Source organism: Nelumbo nucifera, chromosome 4, assembly GCF_055504915.1.
Source record: "Nelumbo nucifera cultivar China Antique chromosome 4, China Antique-T2T, whole genome shotgun sequence".
NCBI lineage: Eukaryota > Viridiplantae > Streptophyta > Magnoliopsida > Proteales > Nelumbonaceae > Nelumbo > Nelumbo nucifera.
Window position 1 is genome coordinate 95,864,299 of NC_142652.1, and position 23,404 is coordinate 95,887,702.

A 23,404-nucleotide genomic window follows, 5' to 3' on the forward strand; every position below is an offset into this window, starting at 1 on the left:
GATTTAAAATATTTTTGTCATTTGGTTTATGATTTTCTTATCAATTTGTGTATGATGGCTTGCCATGTTTTGATATAAATCTTATTGTTATTTGGTGAACAATAAATTCTCTTCCCAACATATTTTTGGAAAGTAGGTAAAAGCTACACAAGCAATATCATTTGAAATGTCCAAATGGTGCAACTTTCTGGCTAGGTCTCATCTACGAAATAGATCATGTCTGGTCCATCCAGAAAGATATAGGACACATATCCTAGAAAAGGACGGTTCACTTTTTTCCCACATAAAATGCATAAATGATCCTTGCATAGAAATCTCCAGCAGGTTTTGTCCTTGTGTGTTAAAGGGTCAATAAGTAATAATATTGTGTTTAATAATAGATTATCATCTTTTGCATTCTGTACATATATCATTGGTAAAAATGAATCATATAATTTTATTTCTAGCTTTAAAAGTGGACATCTCATTTATCCCCCCATTTTCCTGTTTCTGATCCACCACAGTACAGGTCAGCTATCACAGGGTAATTTTTTCTATCAAAATACACAACTTTCTTCGTAAAAGAAAAGAAAGCAAACAGTTAGTATTATTTTGTGGTTTTCTGAACATTGAGAGACCATAAATAGTATCTTTATTTCCAATTAGAAAAATTTCAGAAATCGACTTCTTTTGTGGACGAGAGTTTGAAGACTTGCCTTCAGCATGCAGTGTAGCAGGACAGTACTGCATCAGCGCTCTAGCCTTCTCCAAGCATATCTCAGCATCATGCCAATGTGAAAGGCTGGAGTAGAGATTAGCAAGACCTTGCCAAACTTCCAATTCACTGATCTTATCATCCTCAACCTAATATAAAAGTAAAACCACAAACAAATTTAGAAACAACATTTACCATTCAAGAAATTAGTTACCACTTCAGCATATGAATGCATATAATTTCCACACATGCATTTAAGGAAAATCTCCTAGCCAAAAATTAACATATTTTAGGAGGATGAATTACTCTCATCAAATCCACTTTCTTGAACTTTCCAACATATTTTTTCAGTTCTTCTCAGTTTTTATGTTTTCAATTTCATTCATAAAGAGACGAGAAAATCATGAGGAACTTATGGGAACCAGGGAATACCAAAAGGATTATCTCATCACATGGAAGACATTGTGCAATCCTAAATAGATTAGAGAGATGGGGATCCCTTCCTTATCAAAGAAATGGTTGTGGAGATCTCTACTGGAGATGGACAAGCATTGGCTTCTGTCATCCAAAGTGTACATGGGCTTCATTCTTATCAGTCTTTAAAGCCCCATCTAGAGTAAGGAAACAACTTGAGAAGATTCAGAGGGACTTTCTTTGGGATGGGGGATGAAAAAGGAGAGACCATCCAGTTAATTGCAAGGAGATTTGTATGCCTAAGTCGGAGGCTTGTTTGGGGTTGGGACATATTCTGGAGAGGAACATTGCTTTCTTGGGGAAATGGTTGTGGAGATTTCCTCTGGCACAAGATAGCTTCATGGCTTCTATTATTCAGAATAAATTTGGAAGGAATAGGGATGGATGGGATAGCAACCTGCCTCTTTACAGAGCTTCCTCTTTTAGTCTATTTCGATCCATCCTGAAAGTACATACTTTCACTTTTTCACGGTGGATGTTCAAGCCACATCATTTAGCATTCAAAAATTTTCAACAAAACAAGAGGCGTGGCTGAGTCTTCTACCGTGAAAAGGCAGAAGTACACACTTCCAGGACGTAGCAAAATTTTTTTGCTCCTTTCTTGAGATGAAATTGGATAATGACAATCGTATTAAATTCTGGACTGACCTCTAGCTTGGACAACAGCCCCTTTGCTTCTCTTACCCCAATCTCTTCAGGCTTGCCTTGGATAAGGAAGCCTTTATCTCCTTGGTCACTTCCAGAGGGGATCAAGGGCTCCTTTCAACTCCAACTTCCATAGATCCTTAATGGATTCAGAATCCCAGTCCATTTCCCCCCTTCTTTCCTCTCTCTTTTTCTTGCTCCTCAATCCCTTGACAAGAGAATTTGGTGGCCTGCTTCCAATGACCAAATTTCAGTTAAATCTTTTTTTCACCTTTAGGTGGCTGGTTTAGCAACCCCTTTCTTTTGCTTCTAAAATGGTTTGGCTCTCTATCATTCCTCCTATTTGTTTCTTTGTGTGAGAGGCTTCCTGTGGAGCAATCAACACCTTTGAAAGAATTTTGAGGAAGAGAAAGAGACGTTGGTACATTGCTCCTCATATTTGCTTAATGTGTATGAAGGATGGGGAGTCCTGTTGTCATCCTTTTATTAATTGTTAGGTGGCTCACAGCCTTTTACAGTTCTTTCTTAATCCTTTCCATATTAGTTGCTACTATTGGGTTCCCCTGAATGCAGTGGTGGATCTTCTTCAGCAATGGCTGGGCTGTAGAATGAGTAGCAGAGGTATTTTGTATTGGAAGGTGGTAGTGCATGCAGTAATGTGATGTATCTAGGAGGAGCAGAGTAAAAGGGCCTCTTAAGGGAAAAGTTCTGTTAAAGACCTGAAAAAGAGAATTCTTCTGTTAATCAACTTGTGGATCAGTTCCAACAAGCTGTTTAGAGGCATCTCTTTTGGGGATTTGGAGAGATCTACAGTAGGTCTTGAACATATCCTGATTGACTCCCTTTATTAGACCCAGCCTTCTTCCTAGACCACAGGTTGATTTTATCCTTCAGTTTGATGGTAGCTGCAAAAGCTTGATGAGTCACAGGAGTCAGGCTGGGATTGGGGATCAACTGACCAATTCCAATGGTGATCTGAGTTGGGCTTTCAGTGAGACAATTGGTGATACAGATGCTGCAGAAGTAGAAATCTGTGCCTTGTTGGCAGGTTTGAGGTCTGCAGTGGTGCTCAACCTTACAGAGATGGTGGTGGAAGGGAATTCCAAAAATGTGATCTGCTGGATGAAAAACTTAAACGAAGGCCCTTGAAGATTTAACTACATATTAAGTGAGATTAAAGAAATCTTGTCCTTTTTGATTTGTCATTTTAGATGGATTACTAGAGAGCTGAACGGTGTAGCCAACAATTTGGCTTATCTGGGGTGGGAAGATTTTCTTACATAGGGACTCCTCAATGCCTCTGTAAATTCTAGGAGGGTCTATTTTTGGTTTTGGTTCTAGTGGTTAATGGGTTCTCTTTGGGACAGGGACCATACTACCCATCCCCGACCCTGATTTCTAAATAATTCCCCGTCCCCACCCCTATCCCTGTTGTGGAGAAAAATGAACCCTCCTCCCCAATCCTCGATAGAGATAGGTTCCCCATCAAGCACTCAAATCCCCAATTTTTTTATTTTTAAATTAAAAGTTTTGCTTTGGAAAAAGATTTACCTAAAAAATTCATTAATCCAAATTAGTTTAATACTTAACTAATATCTATTTGAGTTGAAATGAATACAAATCTGTTTAAGAACATATATTCAAAAATACTTTATAATATTTAATATATGTATACATTTTCAAATTTTAAAATATAAATAATATTTTAAAAATATTTAAATATTACAATTGGGGTTGGGAAAAGGCGAGGACTTCACTCCCCATCTCCATCCCTGTCCCCACCAGAGCAAATCCATACCAGACCCAATCAGGTTGGGGAAGCAGGGTACCCAGTAGGGATGAGGAAAATTGCCAACCCTAATATCTAACCATGAGGTGCACCTCTACGTCATTGCCTAGTGCTTCATGGAACTTTAATTATTTTCCATTTTCAATGTAACTGAAAACTTGATTATTATGAGAAAAGAATTGTGTTATTTACAGTACAAATTCTATTCCCTTAGTTTAGGCAAGTTCTGCTACCTAACCCAATTACGGAACTTTAGTTTTAGAAGAGGGATGTCTGTTTTGGTAGAAGTGGTTAGGTTAATTGAAACTTTAGATGGGATTTTTCTCTTTCAGAGAGATTTTGACTAAATTTGGATCCCAATTCCAACTAGTTCCTTTTCCTGTGCCATGTTCTCTCAAGCTCTCTATTTTCTTCTCTTTCCCCTTAGATGTTCTCTTTCAAGGCAATCTAGCTAAATCTAACTCCACCAGTCAAATATTTTTTTCCTAAAAGGTGTTTCTTCCCATAGATGTACTTTCTATTTCAACAATAGTGAAGCCACTTATCAATTTGCCAATCCCTTGTTCTTTTATAACTAGATATAGAATTCACTTTTTTTTTTCTCTTTATTTGGTGCTAGGTGACTATAATTTTAATTCATCTTAAACTTTTGCTTGCACTCCTTGTAACAAGAGCAATTGGCTCCCCTTCTGGAGGATTCATAGCCAACCTTCTACTCTCCTTAGATTGAACAAGTGCATAGACCTTCTGAAGAGTAGGCAACTCTTGACTAGCAAAATCTGAAAACATGTTGGCTCAAACACTTGATTGAGGCTAGCCAAGAGTGCAAAAAAAACTGTTCGGACACGTTTATGGTAGGCTATATCATTTCTTCTCTTACACTTCCAACCAGAAGGCACTTCTGCAACATCAAACAATGGGCTGTTGTGATATCAATACCCAGGTCATCCAGCCAATAGTCCAGAAAACACCAACCAATTCAAAAAATCTTTGTTCTTGGTCACCCAACCAAGAGATAAAGGAATAAAGTCGAGATTTCTTGAGATCGATTGGTTCGGAAGTGCCTTTGCTTCTTCCAATCAGAAGTGTCTTATTGATCTATTGCAGGTTTGTGCTCTGATACCATGTTTTTTGCAATAGATCAATTAAGGAATAAGAGAAAGAAGAGAGAAAACAGACAAGAGTGGAGAGAAGGTCATGAGCATAGCAGAACCCACTCTCTTATTTATATCAAGAGTGCAAAATATGGTGAATGGACAATAATACCCCTATGCAATAAAATTAGGTATACAACAATATGTCTGTATTAAGGGCTTGTTAGCTAACAATAGCTAAGCAAGTCTTCAATTATAACTCTAACATAAATTTTATCTGGACTGTTATTAATAAGAAAAAAAATTAGCTACATAACAAGGTTAAAACCTAATTTAATTCTCAAATTATTCATTTATCCCTGGGGGGCATTCTTTTTTTGGATTTTGAGAGGGGGAGAATTGGTTAATGGGAATCCATGTTCTTTTTTCAGCTTTATATGGGGACTAGGGAAAGTTTATTTTCCTATATACCACTTACCAAGGAAAGTGATACCCATCTCCTAGATGGATAAATAACTTTCCTACATAGGGGGAAAGTTGCCAACACTTGAATGGGACAAAAATGCCCCTTTTAATAATGAATTTCTATGAATAAAATGCTCATTACCTTATTTACCTGGAAAATAAAAGAACATGAATAAATACACTTACCCAGGTAAATGTTTCCAGTAAAATGTAAATTACGGAAAAGTGAACAGGGCCTTAAGATATCATTGGGTAAAGAATATCATGCATTAAACAAACAGTTGATAGATTAAGAGAAGTGGGAAGTAATTACGTGGAGGATACTACTTCGAAGAGGCCCAAAAGATTTTCTTTGGGCTTGAACCAGCGCAAGGAGGAATCTATAAGTTTCCACCGCATCCATAGGCAATGATTGGGAGATCTTTAGTTTTGCTTTCATTCTGAGCAATGGCCCTTGCTCCCACTTTGCAGTCTCATCCAAAGCAGCATCAATAATCACCTGGGCCTCTGAATATCGTTGCTGGGCAGACAAAACCAGAGCAAGCAATCTCCATCCTTTTAACATGGACCCTCCTGTTGCATCAATGAACTGTTTTGCGCAACGCAAAGCTGCATGAGAATTCCGGTGCTCTGCATGTTGAAGTCCCAAGTCAAAAATTAAATCTGGGTTGTTCTGTTCAAATGCAATTGCTGCATCTAATGATTTCAAAGCTTCAGTCTGGAGATGAGACCTCTCATGGTCTGATGAAGCAACCTTAGCTTGCTTTCCTAAACAAAGACCCAACATGCGAAAACCTACACCCTTCAAATGCTCATGCACATGCACACCTTGAGCAGTTGCAATTGCCCTCTGTGCATAGCCTACACCCTCAGCAGCAAGAAGAGGGTCTCCACTGCATATCCTGGCAGCTAATAAAAGTGCCAAGATTTCATCTGGTTTTTCATGCTTGTTCAAAGACTTCCTCAAAAGGTTCAAAGCAACAGCATTTTCTCCTGCTGCACTGTAACAAAGAGCCATAATGTTCCACCGATCACAACGGTGAAATACTCCAGGTAAGATTTCCTCCATTTGCCTTGCCAATATGGAAGTCTTCCCGCATAGAGAGAGTGCAAATGTAAGATACTCCATTATTGAAGGATCCCATTTGATCTTACCAAGGTGAAATTTTCTTAAAAGGATCATCAACAACAGAATTGCCTCTTCCAGATTATTTCTTGGAACATATGAGCCATCAATCTGGGAAGCCAAATTAGGTGGGCCGGCTTCTACACCACTGTAGAGCAAAAATAGAGCAAACTTCTTTTGAATCCTTGCACAACATTCATTGTCCAGGTTCCACTGACTCAGAAGGGCACGTCTGTAAGAAGACATTGCTTCCTGAAAACCACCAGCTTGTTTCCACAGCTCAGGAAGGAGCTCTACAGCCCGGCTAACTGTCTCTTGCAACTTATTGTCTGACGCCATATCAAGAATGCAATTATGAAATACCCGTTCCACAATATCAAGGACATTTTTACATTCCTCAGTAGCCTCTGCAACAACCATAAAGATATCAAAGTTAGGTTAACTACATAAACACTTTGAAACAAAGGGAGGAAAGGGGGCAATCTATATATTAGCATTCAATACCAGTTATTCTTCCAAGTTTCTGAAGAGACTTAGCCTTCAAGTACATGGCTTCAAGCACCAAGTTAGCAGAATTTTGAGTAACTATCTGCATTGACTCTGTGCGGGAGCGGTTCCTCCTCGAAGCTGCTTTTTCAGTAAGAGTAGGTTGCAACCGCTGTATAGCAGCTTGAAGATCAGCTCCATCAAAAACACGAAGTGCACCTTCTAAGTTGCCTCTTTGGTACTCCAACCTTCCAAGGAGGGCTCTTGCTTCCTGCAAATATTTTGAAAATATGTCTCTTTTGGTGGCATGAATATGCATTAATTAAATGCTATTTTTCTCTACAATATGCTGCATGGAAATATAATAGAAAACCTATATCTAGCTATAGGAATAAAGTTGACTACTTAACGATGCTTCATGGTTTGAGGTTTGAACTACTAGGATCCTTTACATCAGTGAAATGTTTAAGAAAGAAGAAGTTGAATCAACAGCAGCACTTACCAAATAAAATTGACAGCAGCACATTACATGTTTGAACCATCATTTGGGAATTGGGATCTAACAAGAAACTATTCAAACATAAATCTCAGACTCTCAGCTAAAATTTTTGATAATATCACCATCTAAGCCTTATCCCAACTATATGGAGTAGGCTACATGAATCCTGTTTTGCCAGTCCCTTTTGGTCTGCCCCTATCTAGCCCTTCTAGCCCCTTCAACTTGAAACACATCATTTCTTACAGCTGCTGTAGAGGGATTTTATGCATGTGACCAAACAGTTCAGGCATGACAAATGTGAGTCCTGATCTGCTCCTCTCGCAGAGTGCGCTTCACACCGACCTCACACCATGTCCTGGCTGCATATCAAGAACATCTCCTGTACTTGCATTTATTATTTATGGGAAGATGTTCTCAATACAGGGTGGAATGTAGCTGTGAGGTCAGTGTGAGGCACTCTCTCTGAGGAGCAGATCCCATTTCAACACATGTAAACCATGTAGAATCACTCTGATTTTTTTACCGCAGGAGAGAGAATAATTATCAGTAAGTAAAACAAGAGAGCACAACTAAGTGTTGAAAGATTGTTTATTTGTACAAACATCCAAATTTTCTAAAAGCACTATTAATTCCAAAACATTAGAAACACATCAAACATAACTCCTGGATAGAGATCCCACAGAAATTTATAAAAAGCTTTGGCTACAGACTCCACAATTTATGTAGGAAATTTGCTGGATGAGTTGTTCCATAGAGAAATTTTCTATTTTTTGGTAGAAAAAGATCATTAAAAAGAAAATAAACAGAGACATCACCATAAAATCCACAAGCAACACTCTATTTCGTTTCTCTTTATCACATCAGTTCCACACACACGAAAAAAAAAATAGGAATTGACTTCTAAAGACACGAGATCTAACAACCTCACTTTCTCTTTCATGAAAACTATACAAAAAGAGAACAGAACATAACCAATCATAATCACACCTCCACCAATACAATTTGACCTCAGAAACCTGCACATCTAATGAGCCATAGTCAAAACATAACCCAGAATCAATTAATTCATGAGCCTCTTACCTCTACCACCATGTACTGACTTAGATTCCAAAATCATGTCAGTCAAACTATCTTTAGCGGCACTCGATTTATTTGCAAACCTTAGTGTTATCTTCTGCCTCCACTCTAGAACTTGCCTTCACCTATCTCCTTTTTTATCCCTCTAAATTCTAGTCACGGTAGAGATGATGGGCCAGATGGGCCTTAGTCTTCTTTATTTTATTTGTGCTGTTATTAGCATGTTATGTTTCAGTTAGTGGGCCTTGGTTATTGGGCCAAATTTTCTTTCTTTTTATTGCCCTTAAGTAGCCACCCTATTGAGGGCACTCTTATAATTATATGAAATTTACAATTAGTTTAAAATAAGTGATTAGGGGACTGAAATAGAGTATCAACACACTTCTTCTTCTTCTTTCATCTTTTTCTTTATTTTTTTAGAACTTGAGTAGGTGTAATTTTCACTTGGTATCAAAGCAAGTTAATAACATTTTTAGTTTTATTTTTAGAACCATACATAGTGTGTATAGACAATTGATTGGTTAAGTGATTAACAGCTTATACAACCCAATTGGGGGAGGTTTTTGAAGAAAATTATAGTCTCTGATTAAGGCCCAAGACAGGTTCTTGGAGAGTTTCCCGAAAACCCTAACTAATTGGAGAATTTGGATTAAGGGTATAGAGATAGTTTGGAGCTGGTGCTTGGGGCTAGAATAGAAGGTTCATGATCAATATTGAGATCAGTCCAGGTTGGGAAGGATTTGGAGTCCCAAGTAGGAGAGACTAGATTTTCTCTCTTTCTCTCAAGTTGTCAGGTCCAGTGAAACCCTAATTTTGGTTGATTGAAGAGTAGTTTTGGCCTTAGGGAGCAAGAAGCAACCTAAGGATCATGACCCTGCCTATAAAAGGTGGATGTAGGAAAACTATACAATTTTAGGCTAGTTATTAAATTTCATACAACCTCATATCAATCAATACTATCTGTGGATGGATATTGCAAAGGAGGTGTAGGATAGTGTTATGGAGACCTATTTCCAGAAATCGAATGTTTCTAGGACTTACAAACTAAAGAATGATGTGAATAATCTAAGATAAGGGGAGAATCCTTTAGTTGCATACTTTTCAACACTGAAATTCCTTTGAAAAGAGATTGATCTAATGGAGATTGATGTGTGGGGGTGCAATAAAGATGTTGAGACTCATAGGAAGTTATTTGAAAAGGTGTCACTAGAAAATCTTTTGTGTGAAGTCTGTCAAATGTCAAAGCATTATAAGGGAACCTATCCAAAATCTATTAATGAAATTTCCAATCCTTTTGATTTAGTGTATTCCAATGCATGGGGCTCTTCTCCTGTTATTTCTTTGGATGGATACTGCTATTTTATTAATTTTATTGATCATTTCTCTCGATGCATGTTGATATATTTGATGAAAGAGAGAAATGAAGCTCCTAGAATTACTTCAATTTTCTACAAAATGCTTGAGAAACAATTTGGGATGAAAGTAAAGTAGTTCCAATCAGACAATGCAACTGAATATTTTGAGAGTTTCTTGAATATCTTCCTTGAAGATGAAAAAATCCTCCATTAGTCATCTTGTACTTATACTCCACAACAAAACAAAGTTGTAGAAAGGAAAAATCACCACTTACTTGAAACTAATCGTACTTTGTTGTTCCAACACAAGGCTCCAAAGAAGTTTTTATCACATGAAATGCTTACTACCTCTTATCTAATAAAAAATAGGATGCCATCTAGGGTGTTGGCCATGCAAACTCTATTTTCAGTCTTTGCCCTAATCAGGTTGAGTTTTCTTTACCACCCAAGGTGTTTGGTTGTGTGTTTTATCCATGTCATAGATCCCAAGAGTATAAAATTGGACCCTAATGTTATTTATGTTATTTTCCTTAGCTATTCTCTTACTCAAAAGGGATATAAGTGTCTTAATCCTTACACTGGGAGGAAGTTTGTTACCAAAGATGTTGCATATTTTTAATCCTAGTCATTCTTGAGCCTCCCTGGAATCCTCTTTAGGGGGAGACTAGTAGGGTGGAAGAGGTTTCCTCTGAGGTAAATCCTTTCTTGCCTTAACCTCATCTTGATTCCTCAATTCCATCCTCTCCACCCTCTTCCTCTGATCCATCTTGCCATGAAAAGACTTCTACATTTCTTGTGCCACCACCCAGACCACTATGCACAATGGAAATGATGGAATAGAGATGAGTGTGTATAAAAGAAAAAGGAAAAGGGTTTCTCATCAGCTTCATGGTGGAGATCTTCCAACTAAAGTCCACAACCAATCAGGTGGTGGTCAAGATATTGTTTCTAAATCTGATTTGGACTTGCCCATTGCTCTTTGAAAGCATATTCGTTCATGTACTTTGCACCCAATATCTAAGTTTGTTTCATAGTCTCATCTCTCTCCTACCTATTACTCCTTCATGTCTACTTTGTCTATTGATACTATTCCTTCCAGGTATTTGGAAGCTATTCTTGATCCCAAATGGAGAGAAGCAATGAATGAAGAAATGAAAACACTTTTGAGGGATGGCACTTGGGAGTTAGTGGATCTTCCACATGGGAAGATAACTGTGGGTTGCAAGTGGGTTTACACAACAGAATACAAGGCTGATGGATCAATGGGTAGGTACAAAGTAAGAGGGCATTGATTACAAGGAAATATTTGCTCCTATTCCAAAGTTGAATATCGTATGTGCTTTTCTCTCTTTAGTTGCAAACTTATCATGGGAATTGCATCAACTTGATGTCAAGAATGCATTTCTAAATAGTGATCTCCAGGAAAAACTTTATGTGGATCTTCCTCTAGGGTATGACATGAAAGAAAAACTATGCAAGTTAAGAAGAACTTTATATGGCTTAAAGCAATCTCCAAGAGCATGGTTTGAGAGACTATGCATAGCTATAGAAAATGTAGGGTATATGTAGAGTAATGTAGACCATAACTTATTCTACAAGAAGAAAGATGACAAATTAACTACATTGATTGTGTATGTTAATGACATGGTGACCACATGGAACTATACAAAGGAGATTCAAACATTAAAGGATCTTTTTGGCTTCAGAATTTGAAATTAAGGACCTTGGCCCTCTAAGGTACTTCCTTGGAATAGAAGTTGTTAGATCTAATGAAGGGATTTATATATGCCAATGGAAATATGCTTTGGATTTATTGAATGAAACATGGTAGTTGGGGAATAGACCTATTAACACTCCAATTGAACAGAAACATGGATTGCAAGAAGATGGAGAAGATGTGTTGCTCACTGATAGGGAGAGGTATCAATGCCGAGTGGGTAAACTTCTGTATTTATCTCTTACTAGGCCAAATTTTTCTTATGTTGTTCACATTGCGAGTCAATATATGCATGCTCCAAAAATCTCTCATATGAGAGCAGTACAACGAATTATGAGATATCTCAAGTCATGTCTAGGAAAGGGACTTTTATTCAAGAAACATGATAAAATGGTTATAGAAAGCTTTATAAATTCTAATTGGATTAGGGATAAAAGATCTACAATAGGATATTGTACCTTTGTTGGTGGAAATTTGGTTACTTGAGAAGTAAGAAACAAATAGTTGTGGTATGATCTAGTGCAAAGGCAAAGTATAAGGCCATGGATCATGGCCTAACTAAACTTTTGTGGGTTCGGACTCTACTAAAGGAGTTGGAAATTCAAACTAATGCCCCCTTAAGACTATACTACAACAATCAAGCAACCATCAACATTGTCAATAACCCTATCCAACATGATAGAACCAAGAACATTAAATTGATAGATATTTTGTTCAGGAAAGGATCATTTCTAGATATCTATGCATTCCTTATTTACCTACAACAAAGTAGCTAGCTGATGTGTTTACAAAAGGATTGCCCAAATCAAGATTTCATGAGCTACTGGGCAAGTTAAGCATGATTGATATCTATGCTCAACTTAAGGGGGAGTGTTATAAGTCCTAATGTTGTATAGGTTGGGTTTTTACTTACTTAAGTTTATATATTTTGAGGCCTAATAGGCCTACGTTACTCTTTCTTAATTTGTTTATGTTTATCCCACCTAATGAAGGGAAACCTTGTAATTTTTCATGTTTTAATTTCATTTAAATTCCATCTAGGCTGGATAAAATAATATTTCCACCCATTTTCTTATTCTCTCCTCTATTCTTTTCACATTTTCTCTTCTTTTGCTCAAAATACTTCACTTATGAGTCAATCTTTCAGTGATTGTAATAAAACACACATATATTTGTGGCACAATCATCTTGGTCATTTGTCATTTGAGTCACTAAAGTTTTTGTTTCTAGAGTTACTTAAAAATTTGTATGGTTTTTTCAATGTCCTAATGTTAGTTGAGTAAACATTATAGAATTGTTTTCCTCCAAATAATAAAAGGATCTTCTCCTCCTTTCCATATTATACATTTTGATGTGTGGGACCCTATTTCTATAACAACCGTAGGTGGCTACAAGTATTTTATCAATTTTGTTAATGACTACTCCAAGTACACCTAGGTTAATCCTCTCCACTTTAGGAAGTTCCCAAGCTTGTGCAATACTTTCACAGAATGGTGTTTACTCAACTTCATGTAAAGACATAAGTTTTCTAGTTAGAAAATGCAAAGGAGTATTTCAAAGGTGATATTATTGAGTTCTTCGCTTTGTGTAGTTCATTGGAGCTCATGTTCTTGAACTCTGCAACAAAATAAGGTAGTGGAAAGAAAAATTGCCACCTATTGGAAGTTTCTCAAAGTTTGATCTTCCACGTGAATGTTCCCAAGAAGTTATGGCATTCCAAAAGGTATGATGAATCATGTAGCAAGTTGGGAATGTTTGATATTTATGACCCGACTTAAGGGGGAGTATTGTCACGTGAGAGCTTTTAATTCTTTTTTATGTATAAGGGCACTTAGGTCCTTTCCTATGTAATGTCAATCGCCCAATTATAAATAATACACTATGCATCGACAGCCCATCTTTTTGGCTTCTATTCTTCTCTTCTCACTCAACTTTCTCACTTCTTCTTTGATTCTTGAAAGAACTATAGTATTTATAGACACTAAGGCCATCGGAGCAGAAGCACTACTTGAACCATTAACTCAACCTGCATCATTGGATCTAATAACTAGCTCAACTAAATTGCCATTCAAACTGCAATGCCTCTAACTTCTAGACTTAACGGGACCACAAGCATTTGGATTCAAATCTGAATTCAACAAACTTCTAATAATTGAACCAAGAAGATGTGACACCACAACTCTATTACTCTCTAATGCTGCTTGATACGAGGTAGTGCAGGAATCGAGGTCACAATCAGATAATCCTTGCCAGTTGGGCGGAGCCGAGGTGGAAGGATGAAGCTATGCTCCCAAGATCTGAAATCAAGAAAGAGTCAGAGGCCCAAGGATTTATTCCCGGGTAGATACTCCAACACTCAAGTCAGTACAAAACATTGGGCATTTGGGCCGAGCAATTAGAGAATAGTGCTAGTCCGAGTAGAGTAACAGTATGGGAGTTAAGAGTTGGATCCTTTACCTTGAACGGGAGACACCTTTTTATAGCTGAAGATCTGTGTTCTGACCGAATAAGGCTTCTGGGGTTACCGGGATGAGGTTGATCACCGAGGTCTTCGGGATAAGACCTGATACCCAACGGAGTTGTCCCCATCCATACGATGATCTCCTGTCTTAGTCACGCTTATCCTCATTACACGGTGTTGACGTGGCCGAGGAAATAGGATGGCCGCGTAGGTGACACGTGGCATCCAGGGCCAGCTCAACCATAACCCAAACACCACTCCCCCAGCTCCAAAGTCGAGGAGTGAAGTGCTCGGCCGTGGTGTGGCGTGGAAGAGTTCTTCAATCCTTGGCTGAGGAACTTGAAGTTGAAATCTGGTTGAGTGCACGGGCTGGACCGAGTGGCTTGAAGTTGGGCCAGTCTCTTTGGGTGAGCCGAGCGGTTCAATGCTGGTTGCATCCCTGAAACGGGTTGTCAGTGGCGTCATTTTTCTTCCTGAGACTTTATGCATGCGGAGAGTGGTTGCGTCGATTGGCCATCTTGAGTTTGTCAGAGCAACGTCTGATCCATGTCGTCGATTCTATTTTGATATGGAGTGTTGGGGACCTATAAATAGGGGGAAGAGCAATTCCCCTACATCATTTGCAAAAGAAGTTGCTTGTAGAACTCGGCGAGTAGTCTTCGATGCTCAAAGTTTGTTTCAATCCTGCGGTCTTAACTTGGTAAGATGTCTTCCTCGCCTTTCCGTTCTTCTTCCTCTTCCGATTATACTACTTCCCCTTCTAAGTCTGGATGCCACATATCACTTACGCAGCCATCCTATCTCCTGGACCACGTTAGCACCACATCACCTCAGTGGCACTACCTTATCTCCTCGGCCATGTCAGCATCGTGTCATGAGGATAATCATGACTAAGACAGGAGATCATCGTATGGATGGGGACAACTCTGTTGGGGATCAAGTCTTATCCTGAAGACCTCGGCAATTAACCTCATCCCGGCAACCCCGAAAGCCTTATCCGATTAGAACATGGATCTTCGACTATAAAAAGGTATCTCCCGCTCAAGGTAAAGGATCTAACTCTTAACTCCCATACTATTACTTTGCTCGAACAAGCACTATTCTCCAACTGCTCAGCCCGACCGCCCACTATTTTCTACTGACTTGAGCGTCGGAGTATCTACTCAGGGATAACTCCTCGGGCCTCTAACTCTTTCTTGATTTCAAACCTTGGGAGCACAGCTTCATCCTTCCACCTCGACTCCGCCCAGTTGGCAAGGATTATCTGACTGCGACCTCAGTTCCTGCACTACCTCAGGTCGAGCAGCATCAGATCGGCATCGTCTGTGGGAATTTCATGGCAAGGTGGTTTAACTATTCTACCATTATCCATGTTAGCAAGGTTTCCATGAGTGCTTCCTTTTTCTCCCCACCCTCTTCTCTAGATTCAACAAAAATCATTCATCCTAATACAAAGGAGACTTCTTGTTCATCTAATGCAAGGAATATTCAGCAATTGGTTTATTGCATTATTTAAGCTACCCTATTTCTACTCGAGTTCATTCCCACTTGACAAGCCAGTTGAGTGATTTAGAGGAGAACGATGCACCCTAACCTGCTAACTATTTCACTACACCATTGATTATGTCAAACTCTTACCACTCCAATTTCAAGCTAGTTTGTGATGCTAGATGTTGTCTTATCATCACTCAAAAAAAAATCCTTGCTAGAGAATCTTCATATAGTTAGGGTAAAGCTTAATAGAGTAGAATTGAGTATCTGTAAGGTTCTTGGGGTGGTTGTTAACTCCAATATGAATCAATCTCAAGATCGTACTTTTTCTTTCTCTTTTTCTCATTTTCCATTCATGTATTAGAGAGTGAAAGGACATGGTGGTGTTACCTGTAGTGATAATGGGCCTTAGTGTCTTTATTTCTTTTAAGTTACATTTTTTCTTTTAGTTATGGGCCTCTTTTGTTTTGTTTTAAGTGTTGGCTGCCCCATTAAGGGCATCTAGGGAATTGTACTCAGTTTAGAATTAAGAGAATAAAAGATATCTTAGGGGTTAGAGAGAAAAGATCGAACTATTATCTTCTCTCTTCCTCTTCCACAAACCTCTGTTGAAACCTTTCTTTTTTCTTTCGTTTATTTTCTTTTCCTATACTTTTTGAATTATTGCATGTGTGTTTTACAACTTGGTATCAGAATAGGTTTTCATCTTCAACATCTTTCTCCTTTCTTAGCCCATATGCAATGTGTATGGAGAACTTATCAGTTGATCAATCAACAACTTATTTATCCTAGTTAGGAGGGTTTTGTGGAGATTTTCATCCTTAGTTGAAGCCCCAATGCAAGTTTTGGAGATTTTTCTTGAAAACCTTAGATAACTAGAGAAATCTTGTTACAAGTCCTAGAGACACTTTGAAACTGGCGCTTGGGAATCAAAGGGGAGCTCTTTAATTTCTATTAAGGGTGTTGGGTTGGATAGAGTTTTGGAACCTCTAGTAGGAGCGGTTAAAGTTTCTCTCCTTCTCTCATCCTATCAGGTCTTGTAAAACCCTAGTTTTGGGTGGTTAAAGAGTTGTTCTTTATTTGGAATAGCAAATTTAGCTTAGTAAACCCTAATTTGATTTTTGTTTGCATCCGTTCACTCAATTGAGAAAACTAGAGGAGAAACCAAATATCCCACAGATTTTGGGTTTGGACATGGGAGGATAGTGGAGGTTCAATTGGGGGTAGTGACCATTGTAAGTTGGATAGAACCAATTATTTAGCTTGGTCTTGGTCAATTAAAATGCATGTGTGTAGTAAAGGGAAATGGGGTTACATTACCATGAATAAGAAGAAACCAGCAGACTACCTATGAAAGGTGGATGTGGGATAACTACACAGTAGTGGGTTGGTTAGTGAATTCTATGCAGTCACATATTAGTCAGCGCTACTTGTGGATAGAAACTGCAAAGGAAGTGTGGATAGTGTCAAAGAAACCTATTCCCAAAAGCTAAATTTTGCTCGAGCCTACAAAATAAAGAATGATGTGAATATTCTAAGACAGGGGGAGAAACCCTTAGTCGTCTACTGCTCCATACTAAAATCTCTTTGGCAGGATGTTTATTTAACAGAGATTGTTGTTTGGGATTGTACAAATGATGTAAGAACAAATAGGAAATTGGTGGAGAGAAATCGGATCTTTGAGTTCCTCACTGGACTCAACCTAGAGTATGATATTGTAAGGTAGAATATTTTGGCAAAGGAAGAGGTGACTTTGTCTCGGGCTTATATTATGGTGAGTAGTGAGGAGAGCAGAAGATAGATTTAGTCTATAGAGAAACAGGTTGATCACTATGCTAATGTAGGGATAAAGCTGAAGATCAACACTGGGAAAAAAGATGCTATCTGTGAGTACTACAAATAGCCTAAACATACTAAAGACACCTATTGGAAGATGCACCCAAGCACATTTCTGCCAGACTAAAAAATGGAAGCAATGGAAAGAGGATTGAGAATAGAAAAGGTGGAAATGCAAATGTAGCCACCTCCTCATAGAATGAAAAGGGGCAGGGTGGTAAGAAATCAATGGGAGAGCAACTTGCCGCTAGGGATGAGTATGAGAAGTATGGTCGAATAATCAGTCATCTGGAGTCTATTTCTACAACATCTATTTCTTCATAGACAATTCCTTCCTTTTTGTATGCATGCTTAGGTATTCGGGCCATTGCAAATCATGCTACTATTTTAGGTATTCATAAAATCCCTTAGATAATTAATTTTGGTGCCTCTAGCCATATGACTAGTGTTTCACATTTACTCACCTTTTACCAACTCCTTTTTGGTCAAGACAAGATATCCCTTATTGATGGCTCCCTTGTCCCTATCATGGGAAATAGAGACATTAAGACCTCACATGCCCTAACCTTATCATTTGTTCTTCATCTACCTTAATTTAATACTAATTTGATTTCAGTTAATAATTTAATTAAACCCTTGAATTATAGTGTGACCTTTTTTCCCTTCATATTATGTTTTTCAAGGCATAAAATCTCAAAAGGTGATTAGGAGTGACCATGAGGTGAATGGGATCTATCTAATAAACAAACCTGAGCAAAGATAAGTACAACCTCAGAGAATTGCATTTGTATCAGAGTCCATTAGTCATATTATGTTATGTCAAAGTTGTTTGGGTCATTTGTCTTTCTCTTCATTGAGTCAATTGTTTGCAGAACTATTTAAAGGAATACGTTTGTTGAGCCTACACTGCGAGTCTTATGAGTTCTCAAAGCATTGTAAGAACAATTATCCTTTAAGTAATAAAAGATCAATTAAGTATTTTAGTATTATTCATTCCAATGTGTAGGGGCCTTACCATTTACCTTGTATGGGTGGCTGTAGATATTTCATCATGTTTATTGATGACTTTTCACAATATACCTAGATTAATCTTATGTATTCTCATGTTGAAGTGCCTAAATTTGTACAATAGTTCCATGGATATATACTCACTCAGTTTAATACTCGTATCAAAATATTCCGATCAGACAATGCTAAGGAATATTTTGAGAATGACCTTACCTTCTACCTTGAGAAATTTGATGTTGTTCATCAAAGTTCTTGTGCTCTTACTCCACAGCAAAATGGAATAGCAGAGAGAAAAAATAAACATATTGTGAAAGCTACAAGGAGTATTCTTTTTTCTATCCATGTTCCTATGAAGTTTTGGGATGATGCGGTTTTAACAACTACTTATCTTATTAATCGTATGTCTTCTTGAGTCTTCGGGTTAAAGTCTCATTTTGAAGTTCTCTTTCCTAGTCTTAAGGTTTTCACCATTACTATGTGTGTCTTTGGTTGCACTTGATATGTTGACATTCTCAATTCCAAGAGACATGAGTTTGAACCCAAGGCTCAAAAATGTATCTTCCTTGATTATACCTCCACACAGAAAGGGTACTATTGTTTTGATTCCATTAATGGCACCCAGTTTGTTTCCATGGATGTAACCTTTGCAAAGTCGGTCCCTTTTTATAGTTGTCCTTCTAAGGGGGAGAGATCTCCTGAATTGTTTTTACATCCCTTTATTTTCTAGCTCCAGTTGAGTCTTGTGTTGAGCCCTCCACAGTTGCCCCACTCCTGTGGAGAGATCCTCTCCTTTGAAGTTTTCCATTCTTGCTCCTCCCCTTCCTCCCATTAATCCTCTAGTTTTTACAACTCATCCTATTCTCCAAATGTGGTACCAAGGGCAAAGACTAAGACAGATACAAGTTGATCCCACATCTCCAATTGAGTCTCAATAGGCATAACATCTCTACCACCAACACCCTCATTTCCTCTAGATGTGGTAAGAGAAAATGTAAAGCTCATTGCATTTCCAAACACCTTTCTTATAATTTATTATCTCCATCCTACTATTCCTTTATAGCTTTCAATTCCTTATAACCCATCCCAAAGTTAATGATTAAAGCCTTAGCCAAACCATAGTGGAGGGATGCTATGATGATTAAAATAGAAGCACTTCATAAAAATAATACTTGTGATATTGTTAACTTGCCAACTAGAAAGCAACCTGTTGGTGTAAGAGGGTTTACACTATCAATTATCATGTAAATGGGTCAATTGAGACATTTTCTACAGTTGCTAAAATGACATTTGTGAGAATTCTTTTATCCTTAGTAGTGAGCTATGATCGGCTTCTTTATTAGTTTGATGTTAAGAATGCATTCCTGAATGGTGATCTCACTAAAAAAAAGTATATATGTCCCTTCCCCCTAGTATATGTGGTAAGGAGATTCAAGGTAAGGTGTGTAGATTAAAGAAGTCACTTTATGGCTTGAAACAATCTCCACAGGCTTGGTTTGACAGGTTTAGGACTGCTCTTATTCAGTTTGGTTACACTCATACTCAATTACATCATACCCTCTTTGTTAAGAGGAGAAATACTCTAGTTACATTTCTTATCATTTGTGTGGATGATATTATTGTTATTGGTAGTGATACAGAAGAAGTTAATGATCTCAAGAAGTTCCTCAATTCTGAATTTGAGATTAAATACTTAGGGGAGTTGTGATATTTTCTTGGCATTGAGGTTGCTAGGTCCAAAGAAGGTATATTTATTCCTTAACGGAAATATGTGCTAGATCTTCTTACTGAAACTAAATAACTTGGTGCTAAACCTAACTCCACCCCAATTGGTGTGAATCATAAACTTTCAACTAATGATATAGAAGTTTTAGCTAACATGGGAGTGTTTCAAAGATTATTGTGGAGTGGAGATTTCTTTATCTATGTATGACTCGTCCAGACATTTTATATGTTGTAAGTGTAATCAACCAGTTCATGCATGCTCCTAGAGACACACATATTGTTGTTGTAGACAGAGTACTATGCTATCTTAAGGGAATTCCGAGGAAGGGTATACTATTTTCTAAACATGGTCACATGAAGGTAGAAACATATATATATGTTGATTAGGTAGATAATGTTGATGATAGGAGGTCCTCATCAGGCTATTGTGCTATGGTAGCTAGGAAGGCTGTTTATGGGAAAAGTAAAAAGCAACCAATGGTTGTTAGATCTTCAATTGAAGTAGAGTATAGGGCTATGACCCATGGGGTTTCTGAGTTTTTATGGCTTAGAACTCTCCTTGATGAAATGGGTGTTTCATGTGACAAAACCACTGATGTTATATTGTAATAACCAAGCTACTATTAACATTGCTCACAACCCAGTTCAGCATGATAGAAATAAGCACATTGAAGTATATAGACACTTTATATGGAGGAGAGTGGCTTCATAAGAGGTGTGCCTTCTTTTCATTACATCAGAAGAGCAACTAGTAGATTCTCTGACTAATTAAGCTCCAAAATCAAAGCTTCAACATTATGTAAGCAAGTTGGACATAATTGACATATATGCGCAACTTAAGGGGGAGTGTAGTCAGAATGGGCCGAATGGGCCTCTTTTGTTTTGTTTTATTATTTCTTTATTGTTGGCCACCCCCATTAAGGGCATCCAGGGAATTGTACTCAATTTAGAATTAAGAGAATAGAAGACACCCCAAGCGCTAGAGAGAAAGGATTGAACTCTTCTCCTCTCTTCCCTTCTCTTGTTCTTCCTTTTCTTTTCTTTTTTTATATTTTCTAAATTATTATAGGTGTATTTCACAACTTTACCATCCCCTTTTTGATCCATTTTCACCTAGAATTTTCTCTCATCTAGCAACCTCCCCTAACTTCAATTTCCACTCTTTCCTCCTAAACTGGTCCTCCTATAAGCCCCTACCCTCCCTCTAACCCACACTCGTAATTCCCTCTTAAATTTGTTGATATTTTGGTTTTTCTTCCCTCAACATTCTAAATATCTATTTCTTACAGATTTTCATATTTTTTTACCCTTATCCATTTCATTTTCTTATAAACTTTAATTCTTCCTTGCCCTCTTAGCTCTCTTTCTACTTTGAAGTTAAGTTATTTTTAAATGATGGGTGGGTCAACTAGATATTTACAATGCCAATTAAAGATGGGCCATTTCTAAATCCCCTACATGGAGCATAATTGGGAAATGATCATATTGGTTATGCCAAAGCTGTTTGAGAAATTTTCCCAATATGTTCCTCCCACTATGGAGATACTAAAAGAAATTATAGATTTATATCTTTTGATGATCACAAAGAAAAAATTGCAAAATTATAAGAAAACTAGTGAAGTATGTTAAGAAATAAGCTATTTAATGGAAATATTTAATCACACTTTCTTAAATCAACAAAAGATAATGTTACCGAGAAAGAATTTAAGAATAATAAACAAAATACAACAATTAATTTTATTATTTTCATTAGATAAGAAAAAAATCGCTAACCTCAACATTAAGTGACAAACTTTCCCGGAGTGAAGATTCAGCTTCTTGAATATTCCCCTCATTTAGCTTTGCTTCAACTTCTAAAGTTTTAATGGAAAGCCCATTTGCACGGACTTCATTAACCGCCGCCATTTTGTTATCTCTAAATTCTTTAGAACTTGATTAGTTTACAAAACTCCCCAGTCTTTAGAACTCCCCGGTCTTTTGCTTCTTGCAAGTTTCATACCCATAACCATAATCTTGCATCCTTCAAATAACCAAACAAAATACATAACCATAACAAATTAGTTTACAGAAAAAGCTAATCAGAAATAATATGCATTGCTTTTGTGTATGTGTGTGTCCAATTATGACTAGACAATGACAAGGATAATTTAACACTAGATTCAGATGAGGAAACACAAACCGGAACAATTTGACAACAATGTTACAAAAAGTAAATTTATGACTAAAAGAATCTAAAAAAATGAAAATCAAACACATAAAATGTAGATCCAAGAAGAGAGTAGGCCAATGTCATCCACAAAAATTTGAAGAAAACAAAATTTCTAACCCATCAAACCAAGGTGGTGTTTAGTTCATTGTTCAGAAAGAAAAAAGGGTGGTTGTGTTCCAGAACCATACGCCTCCTTACGAAAATGAACATATTGATTTTGGATAGTCATAGGTGTTCTGCTATGTATGATTGTGATTATGTTTTAAATCACATAGAACTACAACCACCATTCAACTTTGATCATATGATCCTTTGTTTATCATATGTTAACAATAATATATAACACATTAAAAACATAACACAATATATATATATATATATATACATATATATAATAATATATAATTATAGTATGCAAAAGAATATATAATATGTTAAAATTATATCTAAATATATTTTATAATGTGTATAAAATATAATATACATTACATTTTATACAATATTGGAATATGGCCTAAGATATATAAAATCACTTAGCCACATCAGCCTTCTTTCTGAACCATGTGGTTGTTTCAAAAGCTATCTTCTAGTGTTCAAAACATGGGGATTTTTCTGATTTCAAAGCCGTGTTTTTTCTAGTTGTAGAACCAGCAACAAAAATAAAATGTACTCCAAAATGCTGGTTGCGTGCATGAACCAAATGAAACATGAACACAATCACAAAAAGAACCCCACCCCCCAAATCTACTAGAAATCAAGGAAACAAAAGTGTAATTATTATCAAAGTTGTTTGAATCAAGTTTAACAAAGAATTCATCTAAGTCCAAATAACATTAAAAAGTAAAATAGAATACACCCAAATAATGTTAAAAAGTAAAAAAAACAGAGAATGCCAATAAGACACAAGGAACTTGGATATTACACCAAATGTGGAAATTCCAACATTTTCTAAAAAGATTGAACAATCAATTGAAGTCCATATAAACTCCATTAGAACTTTATTCTAGATCAAGGGAAACATGCAAAGAATTACAGTATCAAGTTAAAAGAAATAAAGTAGAAATGAACAAAAAATCGTGTGGTTAATTTAATGTTGTTGCCAAAACTCTATTAATCAAACATGAATTCTATTATCTCTTTATTTGTCCTTTTCTTGTAAATATGGTAACAAAACAATGATGGGACAAGATTCTCATATAGCTGGCCCCAAATATTTGAGGTTAAGTCTTAGTTGAAAGATGAATAACAAATCTTGT

The 23,404-nt window shown here is 37.1% G+C and overlaps 1 protein-coding gene across 6 annotated transcripts in view; it reads right to left on the reverse strand.

Annotated features, from left to right (window-relative positions):
• The window catches only part of LOC104610799 (protein NPG1), a 39,375-nt gene that overhangs the window by 10,113 nt on the left and 5,858 nt on the right, over positions 1 to 23,404 (reverse strand). For 4 of the 6 annotated variants that reach the window (XM_088902839.1, XM_088902834.1, XM_088902835.1 and 1 more), the window contains exons 2-5: positions 21,713 to 21,959; positions 6,792 to 7,044; positions 5,475 to 6,694; positions 696 to 843 (exon numbers count right to left, since the gene is read on the reverse strand). In XM_088902839.1, coding sequence (XP_088758965.1) covers positions 696 to 843; positions 5,475 to 6,694; positions 6,792 to 7,044; positions 21,713 to 21,844 — 1,753 coding nt within the window. In that variant the 5' untranslated portion in view covers positions 21,845 to 21,959. Of the gene's footprint in view, positions 1 to 695; positions 844 to 5,474; positions 6,695 to 6,791; positions 7,045 to 7,275; positions 7,572 to 8,352; positions 8,453 to 21,712; positions 21,960 to 23,404 lie in introns of those variants that run through there. The other 2 variants (XM_088902838.1, XM_088902837.1) reach the window with 2 other exon arrangements.